The 22,135-nt window shown below is 50.6% G+C and overlaps 1 protein-coding gene and 1 non-coding gene across 3 annotated transcripts; both read right to left on the bottom strand.

The window, feature by feature from the left end:
- Positions 1-579: 579 nt before the first annotated feature.
- On the bottom strand, positions 580-687 carry LOC112439504 (small nucleolar RNA U13). Its single transcript, XR_003027778.1, has one exon. It is a non-coding gene; the product is annotated as a small nucleolar RNA U13 (small nucleolar RNA).
- A 9,496-nt stretch (positions 688-10,183) lies between these two features.
- On the bottom strand, positions 10,184-14,154 carry GP9 (glycoprotein IX platelet). Of its 2 annotated transcripts, XM_003829412.4 has the most exons (4): positions 14,048-14,089; positions 12,248-12,339; positions 11,480-11,604; positions 10,184-11,371 (listed from the first exon to the last, which is right to left on the bottom strand). In XM_003829412.4, exon 4 carries the CDS (start codon positions 11,357-11,359, stop codon positions 10,826-10,828), a length of 534 nt encoding a protein of 177 aa, XP_003829460.1. In that variant the 5' UTR covers positions 11,360-11,371; positions 11,480-11,604; positions 12,248-12,339; positions 14,048-14,089; the 3' UTR covers positions 10,184-10,825. The 2 variants fall into 2 exon arrangements, with proteins under 2 accessions (XP_003829460.1, XP_063458771.1); XM_063602701.1 differs by lacking the exon at positions 11,480-11,604 and having other exon boundaries at positions 14,048-14,154.
- Between the last annotated feature and the right edge of the window lie 7,981 nt (positions 14,155-22,135).

Raw genomic sequence — 22,135 nt, 5'->3', positions numbered from 1 at the left:
AAAAAAAATTGACTAAGTAAAAACAGATGAACCATGAAAATATGTTCTCAATTACTCTCATAAATAAAATAATCGTAAATATATATTTAAATATATGGGTGTGTATATACACACGTACCCACCCACATATGTATATATACACACACATTTTGGGGAGAAAGCCTGGAAGGATATTCAGTCAAAGTTAGGAAGAAATCTCTCTCTGGAGGGGGCTGGATTTCAATTTCAGGCCTTTTATTATTATTATTATTATTTTTATTTTATTTTTTTTTTTGAGACGAAGTCTCTCTCTGTCACCCAGGCTGGAGTGCAGTGGCGCCACCTTGGCTCACTGCAAGCTCCGCCTCCCGGGTTCACGCCATTCTCCTGCCTCAGCCTCCCGAGTAGCTAGGACTACAGGCGCCTGCCACCGCGCCAGGCTAATTTTGTTTATTTTTAGTAGAGACAGGGTTTCACCATGTTAGCCAGGATGGTCTCGATCTCCTGACCTCGTGATCTGCCTGTCTCAGCCTCCCAAAGTGCTGGGATTACTTGAGTGAGCCACTGCGCATGGCCTAGGCCTTTTATTATTATTTTTCATGTCTGGTAGGTAATGTGCTGACATCATAACAAGGTTTGAGAAAAGAAGTTCTCACTCACACAAGAATGAGAAAAGCCAATCATCACACTTAGAAACTACAAAAGGCTCCTAATTTTTTTGCAGTTTTAGAGAAAAATTTTTGGTTATGATCATGAATTAGTTATATATAGCCAGGAAAATCAATAAAGCTATTTCCATTTTTTAAAGAAGGGAAAAAGTTGGGCTAGATAATTTGTGTGGTTATGATCTCAACTATATACAACTGTTCGGAGAAGGACACCAGAAGGAAATACTGCAATGGCGAGCCCCATTGTTCCCTCCGTGACTTCACGCTAGTGTGTTTACTTTCTAAGAATGTATCTTTTCCAGAGGTAGAAAAGAGAAAAGCTGGGATGCTTAGACTAACTGTGTGTTAATAGTGACTGTCTTTGGCTAAAGGAGCTTACAGAGATTGCTGTATTACTTAAAACAAAATTATTACTATGTATTGTGGTAAAACATACACGGCATGGGCTGGGCATGGTGGCTCAAGCCTGTAATCCCAGCACTTTGGGAGACAAAGGCGGGTGGATCACTTGAGGTCAGGAGTTCAAGACCAGCCTCGTCAATATGGCAAAACCCCATCTCTACTAAAAAAATCCAAAAATTAGCTGGGCAAGGTGGCGCATGCCTGTAATCCCAGCTACTCAGGGGGCAGAAGAATCGCTTGAACCCAGGACGCAGAGGCTGCAATGAGCCAAGATCGGCCTGGGCGGCAAAGCGAAACCCTGTCTCAAGAATAAACCCCCAAAACAAACCATACATGGCATAGTATTTATGAGAGAACATAGTATTTTGAGAGAAGCACACCTCACTCACACAAGAGCAAGAAAAGCCAATCATCACACTTTTAAACTACAAAAGGCTCCTAATTTTCCTAATTTTAAGCATCCATAAAATCCGTAAAGTGGAGAGTGCAGGGACCTTAGGCACATTCACACTGCTGTGCCACCATGAACACCATCCATCTCAGAATGCTTCCGTCTTCCCAAACCGAAACTCTGTCCCCACCAAACTCCCTGTGTGCCCTCTCCCCCAGCCTTGGTGGCCACCACCCACTTTCTGACTTGGAATGTGACCACTCTAGGGCCCCCAGGCCATATTGGTTCCTCTTCTGGGCATGCTCATAAACTTCTGTCTTGGTGCAACGAAGTTGGGCAAGAGCTGAAGGAGGAGGCTCGGTCCTGACCGAGAGCCTTGCAGGGGTAAAACAGCACCTGCACAGCTGGGTAGGGGTCCAGGCAGTGCTGACCCAGTGTCCATGGGACTCCAGGAAAGAAAGCAGGGCTTTGCCCCCTGCCTAGGAGACGACAGGAGATTTTAACTAAATACATTTTGTAGGTCGGGCGCGGTGGCTCACGCCTGTAATCCCAGCACTTTGGGAGGCCGAGGCAGGTGGGTCATGAGGTCAGGAGATTGAGACCATCCTGGCTAACATGGTGAAACCCCGTCTCTACTAAATATACAAAAAATTAGACGGGCATTGTGGCACATGCCTATAATCCCAGCTACTCGGGAGGCTGAGGCAGGAGAATGGCATGAACCCAGGAGGCGGAGCTTGCAGTGAGCCGAGATCAAACCACTGCACTCCAGCCTGAGCGACAGAGCGAGACTCCGACTCAAAAAAAAAAAAAATAAATAAATACATACATACATTTTATGATCATTTTCCTTCCCTGTTATTATAACATGGGAAATCCACAGGGATTTTCTATTTTGCCACCGTTGTATCGGTCTTCTCTTTTCCTTCGGTCTAGGGCAAGCTTGTCCAACATGTGCCCCAGGATGGCTTTGAATGCTGCCCAACACAAATTTGTAAACGTTCTTAAAACATTATGAGGATTTTTGCAATTTTTTTTTAGCTCATCAGCTATCATTAGTGCTAGTGTATTTTTTTTTCTGTTTATGGTGTGAGATATAAATTAAATTTTATTTTTTCCAACTTGAAAGTCAATTGTATACCTGCCTTTTATTGTATCCTATTTTTAAATTACAATTTTTCTTTCTTTTTTTCTTTTTTAGAGACAATCATTCTATCACTCAGGCTGGAGTGCAGTGCTGTGATCATAGCTCACTGCAGCCTCCACCTTTTGGGCTCAAGTGATCCTTCCATCTCAGCTTCTCAAGTAACTGGCACTACAAGTGTGTGCCACCATACCCAGCTAATTTTCTTATTTTTATTTTTTGTAGAGATGGGGTCTTGTTATGTTGCCCAGGCTGGCCGTAAACTCCAGGGCTCAAGCGATCCTCCCTCTTCGGCTCCCCAAAGTGGTGGGATTACAGGCGTGAGCCACCACACTCAGCTAAAATTATAATTTCTAATTGTCTAAAAATGCAATAGATTTTTGTGCATCGATCTAATATTAAGTAACATTTCCAAAATCCCCTACTAATTAGTGTTAGTGTATTTTATGTGTGGCCCAAGACAATTCTTCTTCCAATGTGGCGCAGGGAAGCCAAAAGATTGGACACCCCTGGTCTAGCGTAAAATTTCAGAAAGGTTGGTTTCTAGAGCCCAAGTCTGCTCAGCCTGCACCTACCTGAGACCCCAGACGAGGGGCAGTCGGCCAGCAGGGGTCTGCCCCAAGATCCCTTCCCAAAGGTCAGTGTCTGTGTTGGGGGGTGAGGGTATTGTCAAAAAATAAACCCCCACCAGCTGCTGCCTCCCGTTTGTTTGCTTGGTTTTTACTGCTCCTTGTTGAGCAGGGCTAACTCACAGGCAGAGCGCCCAGAATCGCTGCGCCTACAGCTTTTGAGAAGCTGTGTCTGGTGGAGGACACATTCTGGTCCACTCCAGCGGACGCCACGCGGTGGTGTCTTAATCACTAAGAAGGTCAAATCCATAGCCTATTTGTCATCCTAGCTTGTTTCCAAGAATCCCTAAAGTTTAAGAATCAAAGACCCCAGGTGGGTGAATAAGGAGGAAGGTAGGGGGCAGAGGTAGAGCACTTGGCCTCAAAGCAGCTGTATTCATCTGAGAACGCCACGCAGCCATCAGGCATCCTTTCTGTGAATTTTGTTTCCATGCTTAATACAGATTTTTTTTTTGGGTTGACCAGCAGTTCCTAAGTTGAGTGCCTGTGAGCAACCATGAGAAGAGGACTTACAAGATTGGCATGGGGGCCAGACTGCTTGGCTCCAAATCTCACCTCTGCTATTTACCTTTCTGTGCCTCAGTTTCCCCATCTGTAAAATGGAGAGGAGGAAGGTGAGGTGAGAAGGGTGTTCACTGCCCACACCAAGAGGTAGCTCTGAAGCCAGCCCAACTGCCCCACAGAACTGTTGTTCATGGTTTCTTTGAATAAACATAGAAATTGATCCTCCCAGTCTTAAAACTTGAGAAAGTTACATTTGTCTTATTTGAGTTCCTCTCTTAGGAAAGCAACTATCAGGCCTCCCAGATAGTGTCAAGGAGTTGAAACTCACCACATCATCTGCACAATGAGAGGCTAGACCTCTCACCCATCATGAGTGCCTAACTGACCACCTGCTTCCTGTTGACCTCCCTAATTCCTGTTTTCCCACACATGGTTACGTTTCTTCTCTGTTATATGACCCCTAGTTTTAGTCCGTCAGGGAGATGGATTTGAGACTGATCTCCCATCTCTGACTACAGCACACAATTAAAGCCTTCTTCCCAGGCGATACTTGTTGTCTTACTGGCTTTCTGTGAAGTGAGCAGCGGGACCTAGACCTAGACCCTGGTGTTGCAGTAACAGTTCTGAGGTTTATATACCTTCCTAAGGGTGAGGGACTTGGTGCAGTGCTTGGTACTTAAATGTCCCCTGCATACGTGACCCCTTGGTGATCTTTTCCTCTCCACATCTTGCTCCTCATCTGAACAACAAATTCAGAATTTCCCTAAACTAGCTATAAAGGAAAACATTAGAATTCATGACATGGAACGTGGGCACTCAAGCTGACACATGGTGGATGTGCAACAGATAGAAGGGCAGAGCTCACAGCGGGGAGGGCACAGGAGGTGGAAAAACCCACAGGAAGCTTACTCTGAGCCTTCAGGGACCCCGCCAGCAATATGTCCTTGACAGACATAACATTTTTAGTTACTAAAATAGAAGGAAACTTGATAAAACTGTGAGCACCCCATGCCAGCAGAGTGACCACGAGGCTGTTCCATGCTTTCAGGGATGGGGACGTTCTGAGCCCATGAGAGGTCCTCTGGGAATTCACCAGAAGGAAATAATTTGGGGAGGGTGGTATGCTGGCCAGCGACAGTACTGTCTGTGAAGGCACGAAGAAAACAGGCCCACAGCCTGTGTCCAGAGTTCGTTCCTTCCAGTGGGTTCTTGGTCGTGCTGACTTCAAGAATGAAGCCACAGACCTTGGTGGTGAGTGTTAACAGCTCTTAAAGGTGGCAAGGACCCAAAGAGGGAGCAGCAGCAAGATTTACTGCGAAGAGCAAAAGAACAAAGTTTGCAGTGTGGAAGGGGACCCGAGCAGGTTGTCGCTGCTGACTGGGGTGGCCAGCTTTTTATTCCCTTATTTGTCCCTGCCCACATCCTGCTGATTGGTCCATTTTACAGAGTGCTGATTGGTCCATTTTACAGAGTGCTGATTGGTGTGTTTACATCCTTTAGCTAGACACAGAGCACTGATTGGTGCATTTTTACAGAGTGCTGATTGGTGCATTTACAATCCTTTGTTTTTATGGGGTGCTGATTGGTGCATTTACAATCCTTTGTTTTTATGGGGTGCTGATTGGTGCATTTACAATCATTTAAATAGACCCAGAGCGCTGATGGGTGCGTTTTTACAGAGTGCTGATTGGTGCATTTACAATCCTTTAGCTAGACAGAAAAGTTCTCCAAGTCCCCACTTGACCCAGGAAGTCCAGATGGCTTCACTTCTCAAACCCACAAGAGGCTAGTGTAGGGTGGTGCCCATGAGCTGCCACAGAGCAAGGACACGAATTTGGGAAATACATATTGCATGTCCTCCTACAGAATGGCAAAACAGCAACGTTTTAGAGCTTGTTGTGTATCAGAATTCAGACAATGCAAGCCTCAATGCCCAGCCATGGGCTTTTTAGTCTAGAGCAGTGGTTTTCAAACTGTTTGCTCTCAGGACCCATTCTTAAAAATTCTGGAGCACTATAGAGAGCTTTTTATGGGTTATATCTACCAATAGTTACAGTGTGTGAAAATAAGGGGAGACAGTTTAAACATACTTAATGTGTCACTTTGTTTACAATCATAATGATAAAGCTTAAGGATGTTAATGAAAATAAAATACTTTAATAAAAACAAAGCTGGGCATAGTGGTGTGTGCCTGTAGTCCCAGCTACTTCAGAGGCAGAGGTGAGAGGTGACAGCCTGCTGGCAGCCCTCACAGACCTCGCTCGCTCTGGGCGCCTCCTCGGCCTTGGTGCCCACTCTGGCCGCGCTTGAGGAGCCCTTCAGCCCGCCGCTACACTATGGGAGCCCCGGCCAGCCCCTTTCTGGGCTGGCCAAGGCCGGAGCCGGCTCCCTCAGCTTGCTGTGAAGTGTGGAGGGAGAGGCGGGGGCAGGAACCGGGGCTGCGCGCCGCGCTTGCCGGCCAGCGCAAGTTCCGGGTGGGCGTGGGCTCGGCGGCCCCGCTCTCGGAGCCGCGAGTCCGGAGCAGTGAGGGTCTTAGCACCTGGGTCAGCAGTTGCTGTGCTTGATTTCTCGCCGGGCCTTAACTGCCTCCCGGCAGGGCAGGGCCCAGGACCTGCAGCCCGCCATGCCTGAGCCTTCCCTCCTCAACCACTCCCCGCCGGCCCCAGTGGGCTCCTGCGCGGCCCCAGCCTCCCCGTCAAGGGCCGCCCCCTGCTCCGGGGCACCCAGTTCCCATTGACCACCCAAGGGCTGAGGAGTGCGTTCCCATTGACCACCCAAGGGCTGAGGAGTGCGGGCGCACGGCGCGGGACTGGCAGGCAGCTCCACCTGGGCCCCGGTGCGGGATCCACTGGGTGAAGCCAGCTGGGCTCCTGAGTCTGGTGGGGACTTGGAGAATCTTTATGTTTAGCTAAGGGATTGTAAATACACCAATCAGCACTCTGTAGCTCCAGGTTTGTAAACACACCAATCAGCACCCTGTGTCTAGCTCAGGGTTTGTGAATGCCCAATCGACACTCTGTATCTAGCTACTGTGGTGGTGACTTGGAGAACTTTTGTGTCCACACTCTATCTAGCTACTCTGGTGGGGACTTGGAGAACTTTTGTGTCTAGCTCAGGGATTGTAAACCCACCAATCAGCACCCTGTCAAAACGGACCAATCAGCTCTCTGTAAAATGGACCAATCAGCAGGATGTGGGTGGGGCCAGATTAGAAAATAAAAGCAGGCTGCCCAAGCCAGCAGTGGCGAACTGGTTTGGTCTCCTTCCACGCTGTTGGAGGTTTGTTCTTTTGCTGTTGGCAATAAATCTTGCTGTTGTTCACTCTTTGGAGCCACACTACCTTTATGAGCTGTAACACTCACCGCGGAGGTCTGCAGCTTCACTCCTGAGCCAGCAAGACCACGACCTCACCAGAAGGAAGAAACTCCGAACACATCCAAACATCAGAAGGAACAAACTCCGGACGTGCCGCCTTTAAGAACTGTAACACTCACTGCGAGGGTCCGCAGCTTCATTCTTGAAGTCAGTGAGACCAAGAACCCACCAATTCTGGAGACAAGAGGATTGCTTAAGCCCAGAAGTTTGAGTACAGCTTGGGAAACATAGTGAGACCCTGTCTCAAAAAGAATAGATATGTTCCAAAACAAAATAGTGAGAAGTGTGCCATTGTTCTATATTTTTTGCAAATCTTTTAAACGTCTGGTGTAATAGGAGGTAGCTGGATGCCATGTCTGTGTCTGCAGACACACTGCTGTGATGTCACAAATCATGTGGCCTCTGGAAAATTCTCTTTTATTTCAAGAGGGATTTTAATTTCAGAAAACCACAGTGGAAAAGGCTGATAATGGCCTACAGTATGAAAATAGTTTTGAATATGTGGACCTCTCTAAAAGAGTTTCAGGGAACCTCCTCTCCCCAGCGGTCTCTGGAGCTCTGCTTTGAGGACCAGTGCCCTAGAGAAATAGCCGCACAGGTGCATAGGGCTGCACACGGCAGCTTGTTTGTAAAGGAGAATGCTGGAGCAATTGCGCCAGAGGACACAGAGACCAAGAGAGACTACGCAGCAGCCACGGAGAGAGAAGGGCCTATGTGGCTAACACGCACAGGTGAGAAAAGCCAGTTCCCCCTTCCCTACAAAAGCTACAAAAATCAGCCGAGTGTGGAGGTGCATGCCTGTGGTCCCAGCTATTCGGGAGAGGTGGGAGGTAGGAGGATCACTTGAGTCCAGGAGGCTGAGGTTGTAGTGAGCCATGATCGCACCACTGCAGGAGGTCAGTGTGAGGCTGGTGTCAGGGGAGGTGATGTGGATGGCTTTGAGGGAGGGGAGATCGTATGAATTGCTGGCAGAGTTGCCTGTGCAGGGGTATGTTTGGTCAACCATGCCTGTGGTGGGAGAGGCACTGAGGCTGGGGCTGGTGCTGTTGAATGCTGAAATTTTATCCCTAGTGTGCTTGCATTAGGATGTGGGGCCTTTGGAAGGTAATTAGGGCCCTTATAAAAGTGCTTGAGGTTGGCCAGGTGCGGTGGCTTTGGGAGGACAAAGCAGGAGGGTTGCTTGAGCCCAGGAGTTTGAGACTAGTTTGGGTAACATGGCGAAACCCCGTCTCTACCAAAAATTAGCTGGGCATGGTGGCGCACGCCTATAGTCCCAGCTACTGGGGAAGTTGGGGCGGGAGGCTGCAGTGAGCCATGATTGCACCACTGCACTCCAGCCTGGGCGACAGAGAAAGACCCTGTCTCAAAAAAAAAAAAAAAAAAAAAAAAGATGTGTGTGAGGGAACTGGCTGCCCCTTCTATCCCTTTCGCCCCTTCGCCAATGAGAGGAAGAGGGCCCTCAGCAGACACTGAATGCCAGTGCCTGGATCTTGGACTTCTCAGGCTTCAGAACCATGAGAAATAAATATTCACTGTTTTTATAGTACCCAGACTGTGGCATTTGGTTGTAGCAGCAAAAACTGGTGAAGGCAGACCGTGACCTTCCAGGGAGTCACCGTCTCCTGGGGTGCTTGTATGACCAGCCATCCACCTTGGGAAATCCCTGCCTGGCTTCAGAGGGCCCTCCACCCTCTCCACCCATAGGGGACTTGTTGCAGCCTGCAGGTTCTTGCTGGACCGAGCAGGATAGGGGTCTGGAATTGCTGGCGGGTACACACGGCCTCAAGAAGACACTGAAGCAGGGGGATCTGTGTAGCACCCTATGTCAGGGGTTGGGGACTGAAGGGCCTTAGTTCCAGGGTCCCCCACGGGCCTGGAAGCTTTCGAGGGAGCACGTGTGAGAGAGAACAAGCAGGTGACCTGGGCCTGCACCCTCCTCCATGCAGCGGGTTGCAGAACATCTCCCTCCTTACAGGCTTCCACAGGGAAACCCGAGAGTCACCCATGGGAGATGCTGCATGCAAGCCTTGGACACACCTGGTGCCCAAGGAGCAGATGCCAGCTTTTATGATTGTTCTTAGGCAGCCGTGTCACAGCAGAAATCGCAGGCTCAGCCTGATCCAAATGGCTGATGTTCTATTTGTCCTGCCTATGTATTTCCTAAAATTTCTTTTTTTTTTTTTTTTTTTGAGACGGAGTTTCGCTCTTGTTGCCCAGGCTAGAGTGCAGTGGCGCGATCTGGGCTCACTGCAACCTCCGCCTCTCGCGTTCAAGCGATTCTCCTGCCTCAGCCTCCCCAGTAGCTGGGATTACAGGCACACACCACCACACCCAGCTAATTTGTTGTATTTTTAGTAGAGACGGGGTTTCACCGTGTTAGCCAGGATGGTCTTGAACTTCTGACCTCAGGTGATCCGCCCACCTCGGCCTTCCAGAGTGCTGGGATTACAGGCATGAGCCACCGTGCCCGGCCTTAAAATTTCTTATTTAGTTGCCAACACTTAAAGACTTTAGAGAGTTCATGTAACAATCTAGCCTTCTGACCTCTCTGGAAGAACTGGACGCCTGGCACCTGGGCCCCCATCTCCACATGGTGGCAATCGGCTGAGCCCCTCTGGATGGAACACAGGCTCCCTGGTTTGCCACATTCCCTATCACTTCTTACTGGCCCCCACCTCTGGGTTTGGGGCTCCTGCTCCCACCTGAGCTCTGTGAGTCAGTGCCCTCCAGCTGCACTCTGCACCCGCTTGGGCTACCTGGTGGAATCTTCCGACCCACAGGCCCACCCAAGCTGGTCTGCTGGTTACACATGGAGCCCCTCGAGGGGTGGGGTCCTAGTGTAATTATATTTGGATTTGGCTTGGCCAGTAACAGGCCCATAAATGTTACCTCATGTGGTGGAGAAAAGTTTATGATTTTAACATCTGGCACCAGGATTCCTCAGAGGGGGAGAGTTGCCTTGTTTGAAGGATTTGGTGATCAGGGCTTGGGGTAGGAGGGGGACTCCAGGGTTTGGAGGTGCAGATGTTAGCCCTGTAGGAGTTTGTTTTCCATGAGAAAGAGAGGGATTTGTCTTGTTTGTGGAGAAGAGTAGAGAGGAGAAAAAGGAGAGAGAAGACGGAGGAGAGGATGGGGCCAGGTGCGCCCTGGCAGCCTCACAGCCAAGGTGGAGTGGTCAGAGGCCGTGATGGAAAAGGGCCCGCCAAGCCATTTCTGTTGTGGGGATGGAAACCCCTCCTCTCCTCCCTCCAGGGGCCTTTGGGACACCCTGCTCTGCTCACTACCGTGCTGGAAGAGCGAGATTTCTGGGGAATGTGGCGAGGGCTGGCCCCGGTGCAAAGCTGGCCTGGCCTGTCCAGGGTGGCCCACACCAGAAGCAGACGGCTGAGGCCATAAGACCCAGAGTCCCAGGTCCTGGCTTGGGATGTCCAGAGACTGTGCAGTTAAGGGTGAAGGGTGGGGGAGGTGGGCAGCCCATTTTACTAACAACTTGAGAAACAGGGAAGCCCCAACTGATGTCTGGTTATAACAAAATCGAGCCAGGTTTTCAGAAGGAGTCAGACTCAAGTGCTGAGAGGGGAAAAAAAAAAAATCTCTGAGCTTATATAAAACAGCTGAGCTGCCAGTTTATTTTGGGCTTCTGGTGGTTTGGGCTGACCAGGCTTGGTGGAGTCTGGGGACCTGCCTCAGGGACTGCCCCCTGGCCTGGAGCCAGGGGTTCTGGGGGCCTGGCTCAATCCAGGTCCTCTGTGGTGGCACACAGCAGGCCAGCCAGAAGAGCCAGGCCCAGCGCGGCCACGGCGACCAGCGCTATGTCCCACAAGACCCCTGGGCGCACCCAGGACGCCTGCAGCTGCCAGCCACAGCTGCCCAGCTGGTAGCCTGTCAGCCGGCCCAGCGGGCCATGGGCAGCGAGGCTGGGACTGGCACAGCGGACCTGCAGCAGGGCCTCGGGCGTGCGGTCCTCCAGCCAGAGGCGCAGATAGGTGAGGCTGCAGTCACAGTGCCAGGGGTTCTGCGTCACATCGAGGGTCTGCAGCTGGGGCAGGTGGTCGAAGGCTCCCGGGGGCACGGACTGAAGGCTGTTGTTGGCCAGCAGAAGGTGGCGGGTGCGGGCCGGCAGGGCAGGCAGGGCCGTGAGTCCGTGGCCCCTGCAGTCCACCCACAGCCCCATGGTTTCCAGGGCGCGGCAGGTACACGGGCTGGGGCAGTCCTTGGTGGCCTCTGCTGTGGCCCAGAGCAGTAACAGGGCTCCCCAGGCGGGCATGGGACAGGCTGGCTGCAGAGAGAGGGGCTGTGAGGGAGGGCCTGGCAGCCTGGACCCATCCTCAGGGATGGCAAGCACTGGGGATGCAGCGGAGCCTGACATGGGACGGGGTGCACTCACCTCCCTTCTCGGGTCTCAGTCTTCTCCTCTGGGAAACCAGCTGGTGACTAGGGAAGGTGGAGTGGCCCAGCCCAGGCCTGGCTAACTGTCTCTGGACACCGTAGAAGGCCGGGTGGTGAGGGCGGCTGTGGATTGGGTAAGTTTGTTTTTGGGAAGGGGAAGGGACTTCCTGGCCCTTAGCAGAGACCCCATCCCCTGCTTGGGGATGAGAGGAGCAGATGGCTGCTAAATGAGTCCCAGCCCAGGACCACAGTCCCCAGAGACTAGGAAAGAGCCTTGGAGGGCCCTGCAGGCTGCGCCCAGCACCCCCCACCAGCTAAGTGAGCTGTTACCTGATTCCCAGATGCAGAAGACAGCAGGATAGGGACACTGGCTGGAGCAGGGAGGGGAACTCAGTGGGACCCCATTTGGAAAACCACTCATCTGGGCTAACACTGACTTGGGGAAACTGAGGCCCAGAGAGGGAAAGCAATGTGCCCAGGGCCACCGGTGTGGTGTCAGAGGCCAGACTCACACTCGGGTCTCGGCAACCGTGGCCCTCTGTTTGGTTTTTCCCCACAGGCGTTTCCCCTCCACCAGCAGAGCTCCCCCTACCCACAGCAGGTTTCCAGTGAATAAGTGTCAAATCAACTCACTCATCTTGACTCAGCCAAGGAGATGGTGTCTCAGAGGGAATGTCCCACCCAACCCTGTCTTGTTAAAGGGACAGGAGCTGACCTCCTCTCTCCCTGCGGGAGGCCATGCTGGGTAATACGGAGGGCCACTTACCTGTGAACCTTTGGTCAGGTGCTCCTGTCTGGCCTGAAAGGTCCTGGCTGAGGCCTGGGTGGCAACTCTATGGGATGCAGCTGAGGTGGCCGCTGCGGGAGCGGGCGGAAGGAAGTGATGAAAATAGCCTGGCTTATCCCCCCAGTGCAGCCTTGGGGCCTATTTCCAGAGGCAGGAGGCCCTCAGGGGCCCGTGCCTTGGGCACGGAACCACATCTCAACCCCAGTTTATAGAAGGGGGTCCCACTGTGCCGCCAGTGCCTTGATGGGCTTTAGAATCGGGTCTGTGGAGGACTGAGGGTGGCCCCTCACCTGCTCCCAGAAGGTGGGAACTAGGAGACCCCCGAGAAACGTGGCTCTGCTGGTTGTTCCTCCGAATCTCAGTTTTCCTCATCTGTAAAGTGGGAGCAGTGACCCGTCCTGCCTGCCTCACAGAGGTGTGGGCTGGGCAGCTCCCACTGGCTGAGAACACCATGGTGGGGAGAGTGACTTCATTTTTAACTCTCCTCCCTCCTCCTCCTGTATACTCAAGGACGGAGTCTCTTCTTGGTGCCATGGTGTTTTTAGCTCCTGCCTAGTGCTTCTCCATGCCTCTTTCTAACAAACAGCTGTAGGCCTGGGAAGCAGAGCCTCTACCCAGTGTGAATCTCTAGCTAGAATTTTGGCCTATGGTTTTAACATTTGCAGTACATTTTCTTCTAGAGCACATTCTACTTAGGGGAGGGACACCATTTTCCATTTATGTTAGTGACATAAAGCTTCCTTTAAAAGATAAATATATTTTGGGATGGAGAATCGCTTGAACCCAGGAGGCAGAGGTTGCAGTGAGCCGAGACCGTGCCATTGCACTCCAGCCTGGGTGACAGAGCGAGACTCCGTCTTAAAAAATAAATAAAACAGGGTAAAAACACAGAAGTTACAGAAGCCTGGCAGGAAAAGCCAAAGACAAAAGGCTGATGGAGGCTTTAAACGCACTTCGTTGACATTCAGGACCCTCGGGAATATTCCTCGGCCCTACGGGGGTGGGGGTGTGCTTGTTCTTATTTTGGTCTCACACCCTTCTCAGGCCAGCCTTCCTCCTCCTGCATGGCCAAGCAGGGTGAGTCCTTCCTTGGGAGGCTGGCTGTTCTCTCCCCCGCCTCCTGGTTCTGGATTTGGGTAGGGCAGGATTTGGGTGTTCACCCTCCTAGGAGGCCCTGAGAGGCTGCCAGGCCCCAGCTCTGCTTCCTCCACCCACTGATGCTGGGCTCAGAGAAGGGTGGGGAAGGTGCTGTTCCCCCACTGAAGTCACACGTGCTCTGGCGCCTGGTTGCTGCTGGGGGTCCCCTGGTATGTGCTCAGTGGGGCCTCTGACCAGAGCCTGGACCCTGGAGAGGAGCCTCAGCCTGTCTGGGCCTTCCCTCCCTCCCCATGGAGCCTTGGCATGTTCCGCCTCCTCTGCCCTGCACACATTCACCAGTGAGCCCCACGCAGGTGGGTAAGGGGTTCTGGAGTGAGTGGGGGCGCTGGAGCCGCCAGGCCAGGTGTTCTGACCAGATCTGGTGGGGCCTGTGCCCTCCTTCCTGTTGAGCCTCTGAGATTTCCTTATTTTCAGCATGTATAACTTAAAACAAAAAACTAGATCAACATAGACGGGTTTTGTGAATTTAAAAAACTACATAAATAACAAATAAATGATTTTTGTTGTGGGAAATCAGAATGTTCAGATGAACAGGAAGAAGAAAATAAAAATTTCCCTCCATCCCAACATCAGGCAAGGCTTTTTCCCCATGTGTATGTACCCATATGGGTAAATACATACCCATCTGCCCAAGAGGCACAGGATAATGCAGGAAGTGGATCTGTAAACAGCCTGGGTGAGCCTGCAAGTGGATTCTCCCAGAGCCTCCAGAGAGGAATGCAGCCCTGCCAGCAGCTTGATTTCCACCTACAAGTGATGCAGGGCAGGTGAGCCCCCAAATCAGGGCTTTGCCCCTGAGGGCTCTTGGCTTTGGCCAGGAAAGAAGTCAAAGAGCCAGTGGTGAAGAAAGCCGCTTTATTGAAGCAGCAGTGCATAGCAGAGGTGCTGCTCCCTGGGAGCAGGGCTACCCCACAGGCAGTGTGCCCAGAGCAGTAGTGTGTGGGCTGTTGGCAACTGCACTTACAGCCACTATTCATTACATGCAAATTCAGGGGCAGGTTATTTCAAACTTTCTAGAAAAGGGGTGGTGAGTTTCCAGAACCCTGTAACTTTCAGGTTGTTGCCATGGCGTGCTGCCATGGCATTTGTAAACTACCATGGTGCCAGGGGGAGTGTCTATGTTAGTGAGCAGTGAGGGCAACTAGCGGTTGCTTTCGTTCCCATCTGCTGGTTTCTGGTGTCTGCCAGCTTCTTCACTACACCTTGTTTCAACCAGATCCTGCTGCCATCAGCAGGCTGGTGACCAGGGGTCCTGACAGGTGCTCAGAAAACAGGTCCTGCTGATCTACCTCAGGAGGGCTGGAATAAGAGAACCCACAGGAGCTGTGTGATGAAGAATGAGAAAATAAATGTGTGCTGCATTAAGCCTCTTGTGACAGCAGCAATAGGAACCAAGGCGAAGGCCAAGCCCCACTCTTGTGCTGTGAGTTGTCCCCTCTCCACCCTTCCAGGACATTGCCCCATCAGGTGCCGCTTCCTCTGCATGATCAATTTCTCCTTCACTGGGTCATTCCATCAGGTTAGGAGCAGCCAGACCAGGTGCGGTGGCTCACGCCTGCAATCCCAGCACTTTGGGAGGCTGAGGCAGGCAGATCACTTTAGGTCTGCCTAAAGTGGGTTTTGAGACCAGCCTGACCAACATGGAGAAACACCATCTCTACTAAAAATACAAAATTAGCTGGGCGTGGTGGCGCATGCCTGTAATCCCAGCTACTTGGGAGGCTGAGGCAAGAGAATCACTTGAACCCAGGAAGCGGAGGCTGTGGTGAGCCGAGATCGCGCCATTGCACTCCAAGCTGGGCAACAGAGCAAAACTCCGTCTCAAAAAAAAAAAAAAAAGCAACCTATAATCCTGCCCTTTTGAAAAATCCTTCCTTAATTCCACCTCTTTCTCCAATTACCATCTGATTTTTCTGCTTCTCTCTTCCATAAAACTCCTCTGAAGAGTCACTTCTACTTGCTGTCCAACCCATCAGTAATTCCTGTCATTTCAGTCACCAGGATCTATTCAGAACTTAACCACTTCTCCCTGTGCTGCTACTGCTCTGGTCTTTGTTCGCCTTCTTGGCTTCCCATCGCAAATAAAAGAAAACCCGTGCCCCTGTGGTCAGGAAGCTACAGGCCCCCCTGTAGCTTGGCCCCTGCCTATTTCTTGACCCCATCACCCACTGTCTACTTTGCTCATCAATGTCCAGCCACACCAATTTTCTTTCTGTTGCTCAAACACTCCAGCACTTTCCTGCCTCAGGGACTTTGCACTTGCTGTTCCCTCTGCCTGGAGTGCCCTTCCCCCAGAGCATGGCTTCCTTCTGATCATCATTCTCATCTCAATTCAGATGACCCCTCCTCAAAGGCCTCCCTTGCCAAGGCACAGCTCCATCCTTCTGTACCATAATATTCCATTTCATATCTTCCTTAGCATTGATCAGGATCTGAAATGATCTTATTTTTACATTTTTATGTGTTTATTAAATGTCTCCTCCCATTGATGTGAAACTCAAGAGGGCAGAGACTCTGTCCCATTAACTCTTCCCTCCCCAGCACCTCTGCCTGGTCCATGGGCATTATGTAATACATACTTGTCAGCCTTGCTGGCTGTCTCTTCTCTAGTGCTGGCCTTATCTGTGTCTTGCCAGGACTGCTGTCTCCTTGATGCTGGCCTCTGCCTCTACTATACAGGTTTAATCTCACTACACTCCTGCTCCGTGTCTTTCATGGCTCCCTGCTGTCTTCAGGACACCCTCTGCCACCCTGTCCAGCCTCACCTCTCATCTCTTCCTGATCTGAAGCTTCGTGGTAGGCTAGCCATGTCCCTCACTCCCCACCCACATGCCAACTTCTGTCTGTGCTTTTGCCTCTGCACTGCCCTCTTTCTGGAGCCCTGTGGAATTTTGCCTGGCATGCTGCATCCTTTAAGATTCACCAGGGCCATAACTTCTTACGGGAAGCCCTCCCCGACGCACTCACCCAGCCGTTTGCTTATCTGTTTGCAAGTGGGCCCAGCAGCTCCTTGGAGAACCTCAGCACCCACCAGGGAAGTGTTTGCAGATCTTGTGACTAAAAGTTGGTTGAGCCTCTCAGGCAATTTCAGGTGATACATGCCTATGACACAAATAACGAGAAACATGAGGGAGACAGCCACTCCTTTCTTGTCCCCTGAGCTGAAGGAAACAGCCTCTGTTTGGTAATCGTATTACAAGGCAAACTGCTTAGGTAAACTTACCTTGGAGGCTGGGATCTTTCAATATCCCCCAAGACAATTTTTCCTTCTCATGGGAAGCAGAGGGGATTAAGAGGCAGTGATTATTAGGTAGCATTTTTAGCCTGTGTGCAACCAGCAGGAAATGGGTAACCCTGTCTGCCACTGTTGGACCCCCTTGGAACAGAGCCTCTGCTTGCTGGATCTTTGCAGATGCAGGTCTCCGTCACCCTGGCTGTTCTGAGCCAGCCTGTGGAGCAGCCTGCCTTGCTCTGAAACCTGGTTTTGCTACTTACTTGCTCTGTGACCTTGGGCAATAGTCTTAGCCTATCTCTGCCTCAGTTTCCTCATCTGCAGAATGGGGAAAATCAAAGACCCCACCTCCCAGACTGCTGTGAGGAAAGAGTGAGATAAGCCTGACAGGTGTTTTGCTGGGGGTCTGGCCACAGCAGGCACTGTGGAAGTCATCATGGGCAGGGGCCACTGGCACACTGTCAGGGAAGAAAGGGGGGCCTGACAGCCAGGCGTGATGGCTCACGCCTGTAACCCCAGCACTTTGGGAGGCCGAGGTGGGCGGATCACTTGAGGCCAGGAGTTCAAGACCAGCCTGGCCAACATGATGAAACTGTCTCTCTACTAAAAATACAAAATTTAGCTGGGCGTGGTGTCACGCGCCTGTAATCCCAGCTACTCGGGAGACTGAGGCAGGAGAATCGCTTGAACCTGGGAGGCGCAGGTTGCAGTGAGCCGAGATTGTACCATTGCACTCCAGCCTGGGCAACAGAGCAAGACTCTGTCTTAAAAAAAAAAAAAAAAAAAAAGGGGCCCTCACACCCTTTGACGTACCTTCTCGTGTCCGAGGATTTTTGTCTCTTGTGATTAAAAGGATTAAACACAGTCTAGCTTGGCACAAAGATACCCCTCCCCAGCTGACAGCCCTAACCATGGGACTTCGACCTGCCTCTCAGCCTTGCTGTCTGGCCCTTCAGCTCAGTGGCTGTATCTGGTCAGAAATGAATGATGATGCTTTATTTGCTATGAACTTATTGTGATGTTAGTCTGTGTGTATGACAGGTGAGACTGGTTTCTCAATTAAATTCGAGCATATAAACTTTCTTAAAATACATTTATGTACATTTAAAAAGAGAACTGATTCTAAGAAAAATATTAAGTGTAAACTAAAAATAAAATTATAAGCCCCTGCCAAACTGAATGGACCCCTTTATGGCCAAGGGGACCCCAGAAAAACTTTAAAACTGAGCTCCCAGCCACGACAGGACAGGAGGTCAGAAGCCTCGTTATACCTCCTCCTTTTTGTGCTTCAGACACAACAACTGACCAGCATTACTGTTAAAATAGAGATAGACAAAATAGAGATAGTAAGACTGACATGACGGACTCTTTGTGGCAAATAAGACGCTAAATTATAAACAGAACCTAAGGCCATGCCAGGCAAGGGTTACGTCAGTCACCCCACACTTAAAGAATGAACTCTGTTCTCACTGCCACAAGGCTTTTCTTTTTCTCTAGCAGCTAAACAAACACTGGCCTTGAGATAAGCAATACTGAAACAATTTGCAGTTCCACCAGATGTGACTAACTGACCCCCAACTCCTGTTCCACCAGCCATAACTGCAAGAGACTGATTTCAATAACTTTCTCCAGATAAGAAGACCGCTGACCATGGTCCACCCCAGCCTGTTTACAGAGGTTGCGCACAGAGTGCCTTTGTGTCCTGAAAAGCCTTTTGACATATAGGGCCTAACTGTAATACGTTTATATGTTCAGTCTCCACCCCAGAGCAAACATGGGTCATATATGAATTTGTTAGGAACACCTAAGTGTTTGTTCAATATGAATGTGTTAGGAACACCTTAATGACTACTCTTTTTTTTTTTTTTTGAGACGGAGTCTCGTTCTGTTGCCAGGCTGGAGTGCAGTGACGTGATCTTGGCTCACTGCAACCTCCGCCTGCCGGGTTCAAGCGATTCTTCTGTCTCAGCCTCTCAAGTAGCTGGGACTACAGGCGCATGCCACCACACCCAGCTAATTTTTGTATTTTTAGTAGATGGGGTTTCACCATGTTGGCCAGGTTGGTCTTGAACTCCTGACCTTGTGATCTGCCCACCTCTTCCTCCCAAAGTGCTGGGATTACAGGAGTGAGCCACTGCGCCCGGCCATGACTATTGTTTTCTTTGTTTTTGCAACAGGCTGTCTCACCCAGGCTGGAGTACAGTGACTCAATCTTGGCTCACTGCAGCCTCAACCTCCTGGGTTCAAGTGATCCTCCCACCTCAGCCTCCTAAGTAGCTGGGACCACTGGCACGTACCATTACCCCAGCTAATTTTGTATTTTTGGTAGAGATGGAATCTCACTATGTTGCTCAGACTGGTGTCTAACTCCTGGGCTCAAGCAATCCTCCTGCCTCAGCCTCCCAAAATGCTAGGATTACAGACAGGAGGCACAGTGCCTTTATGAATATTCATAGCTCCTCCTGTAGCCAGTTGAATATGTATGTTTAGCCAGACAGGTTAGCATAAAGCTCCTGCCCCAACCCCTCCTCTTTCAAAGTGCTTGGCCATTGGCACACTTCCCAGCCTGCAGATGGCCACCTTGTAGGCTGGCACCTTTTACAGGAAATAAAGGCTTCTCTTTTTCTAAATGTGTGTGTGTGTGTGTGTGTTAACACAGGTAATAGCACAGATGATGGGAAGATGTGGCAAATACCCACAGCAGGGGCCGTGAGGGGGCAGGGGTTCATTCGGAGAAGTTAAACTTAGACTCCCGGAGCTCATGCTTGGAGGCGCTTTGGAACCGTTTACCATTCATTTTTCCTCTCAGGGACAGCATTCGCCACCCAGTGGAAGCAGTGTGAAATTACAGGACATTTTTTGCTGTGGGGAGAGCAAATTAAGGTCAATGGAATGATTTTCTTTTTTTGCCAGAAGTTGAGAGAGAGGACATTAATTAGAATTTCCCAGAAAACATTTTTAATGTGTTGCAGGCCATCTGAACAATCCCAAAGAAGCTCTTATAGAAAAAAGGCTAAAGGAGAGTGGAAGATGTGAAGTCTATGCATAAATGTTCGATTCTCCTATTTTTTGAAACCTTGTAGGATGACTGCCCCTCTCCGCCTCTCTATGCATCTAGGCCTGGCTTTGTGGGCATGGGGCTGGGGTAGCTGCAGGGGACTCCCTGCTCAGAAGGGCCCTGTGCCTGGGGTTGTAAGCTCTGTGGCTGCTGTCTTGAAATTCATAACAATTTTATCTTTAAATTTGTATTTTGTAAGGGAAGTCTGATGGGACTGTAGGCATGCATGGGGGACTTGGAGCCTGGGCCACAAGCGGTGCCCCTCCCAGCACCTCTTTGCCTTTTGACTATCTGGGCCCCTGCACCCTATCCCCTCACCCCCACCCCAGGGCCTGAAAAAGTATGCACTCCCCTGACCCCTGTATCTCTGCATCCACGAGTGCCCCTTCAGCTGGCTCCATGCCTGGGGACCCTTGTACTCCTTCCAGCCTGCTAGTGATTATTGTCAGGGCTCCAGTGGTTACTGGTAAACATACAAGCCTGCCACAGCGCTCCCTGTGACAGCTCAGTGGGTAGCGTGGAGGACTGCGAGAATCTGCCACAGACATATGTGCGTAGCCCTTATGCTCTGATGGAGCATGAGTCTCTGTTAGGAAATTTGTTATTACTGCTCCATGACAAACCATCCCCCAAAACTAGCAGCTTCAAACAATATCATTTTTAATTTTAATGATTTATTTATTTTAAATGTTTTAGAGACATGGTCTCACTCTGTCACCCAGGTTGGAGTGCAGTGGTGAGATCCTAGCTCATTGCAGCCTGGAACCCTTGGGCTTAAGAGATCCTCCCACCTCAGCCTCCTAGGTAGCTGGGATCACAGGCATGCACTGCCACAGCCAGCTAATTTGTTGTTGTTATTGTTGTTGGAGATGGGGTCTCCGAAGGTTGAGCTGTTCTCAAACTCCTGAGCTCAAGTGATCTTTCTGCCTTAGCCTCTCAAAGCACTAGAATTACAGGTGTGAGCCACCATGCCCAGCTCAACAATGACATTTATTTACTTATTATCTCACTTGTTTCTGTGGGTCAAGAACTTGGGAGTGGCTTAGCTGGGTGGTTCTGGCTGTTGCAGTCAAGATCTCAGCCCAGTGAGACCAGCATCAGAGGACTTGGCCTGGGCTGGAGGAGATGCTTTTGAGATGTGAGTCGTGGCTGTTGGCAGGAGGCCTCAGTTCCTTGCTTGCCATTGACAGGAGACTTCGGTGACTCTCCGTGTGGCTCTCTGCACAGGGCAGCTATCTTCCCTGCAAGCAAGGGATCTGATGGAGAGCAAGGAGGGAGCTGCCAGGCCCCTTATGACCTGGTCTCAGAAGCTGCACCAGCAACTCTGCCACACTCTGTTTATTGGTGAGTCATAAAGTCTATCTAGCTCACTTTCAAAGGGAAAAGTGTTAATGAGCCTTTACGATTTTTTTTTAAGAGACAAGGTTTTGCTCTGTTGCCCACACTGGAGTGCAGTGGTGCAATCATGGCTCACTGTAATCTTGAACTCCTGGGCTCACATGTAGGCTTCCCATCTTGAAGGAGGAGACTTTGTGCATATATCTTAACAGGAAATTTTCAAATTCAAGTAACTGCAAGGCTTCTATCAGAAAATAAAGCTCTAACCTTTACGGAGAGGCATCAATCAAGGGATTAGTTACTAGTAACTAGTAGTCCCTAGGACCCTCAAGTTACAGGAACCTTTTTTTTTTTTTTTTTTTGAGGCAGAGTCTCACTCTGTCACCCAGGCTGGAGTGCAGTGGTGGGATTTTCGCTTACTGCAGCCTCTGTGTTCCGGGTTCAAGTGATTCTCATGCCTCAGCGTCTCAGCCAGCTGGGACTACAGGTGTGCACCATCACACCCAGCTAATTTTTGTAGTTTTAGTAGAGACAGGGTTTTGACATATTGGCCAGGCTGGTCTCAAACTCCTGGCCTCAAGTGATCTGTCTACCTTGGCCTCCTAAAGTGCTGGGATTATAGGCGTGAGCCACCGCTCCCAGCCAGGAACCTTTTAGGTCAGAGTCGTGGCTATTTCTTGGACCCAAATATCAGGGGAGGTTCTTTTTTTGGTGAAGGTTTCTCAGGAATTGTTGGCTTACTCTGTTTCTGGCCAAAGGAGACCCCATGTTTCCCATGGTTGCAGCTCCCTGGGTGCCACCGTTTTGCTCCCTCGAGACATCGTCTCAGACTTCAGCTCAGTGGACAAAGGCGTACCTCCATCTTTCTATGAAATTGCACCCTCTTACCCCCTCTCTTTCCGTGGCCTCAGGGCTTGGCACTCAGTACAGGCCCTGCCTGCTGATCATGGTGCAGCCTTGTCGAGTGGTTTCGAGTGTGGGCTTGGGTGAGCCGGGCTGAGCTCTGAGTCCTGGCTCTGCTATTGTGCTGTGTGGCTGTGAGCACGAGTCCTCATCAGTGTCCCCAGCAGTAAAACGTGGA

The sequence above is a fragment of the Pan paniscus genome, chromosome 2 (genome assembly GCF_029289425.2).
Source record: "Pan paniscus chromosome 2, NHGRI_mPanPan1-v2.0_pri, whole genome shotgun sequence".
In the NCBI taxonomy this organism is placed as follows: domain Eukaryota; kingdom Metazoa; phylum Chordata; class Mammalia; order Primates; family Hominidae; genus Pan; species Pan paniscus.
This window is presented reverse-complemented; position numbering and strand designations above follow the sequence as displayed.

Excerpts from the sequence above, each read along its gene's own strand:
- GP9 (XM_063602701.1), bottom strand. Across the intron at positions 11,372-12,247 it reads ACCTGACCAAAGGTTCACAG|CCAGCCTGTCCCATGCCCGC; the intron begins GTAAGTGGCCCT and ends CTCTCTCTGCAG.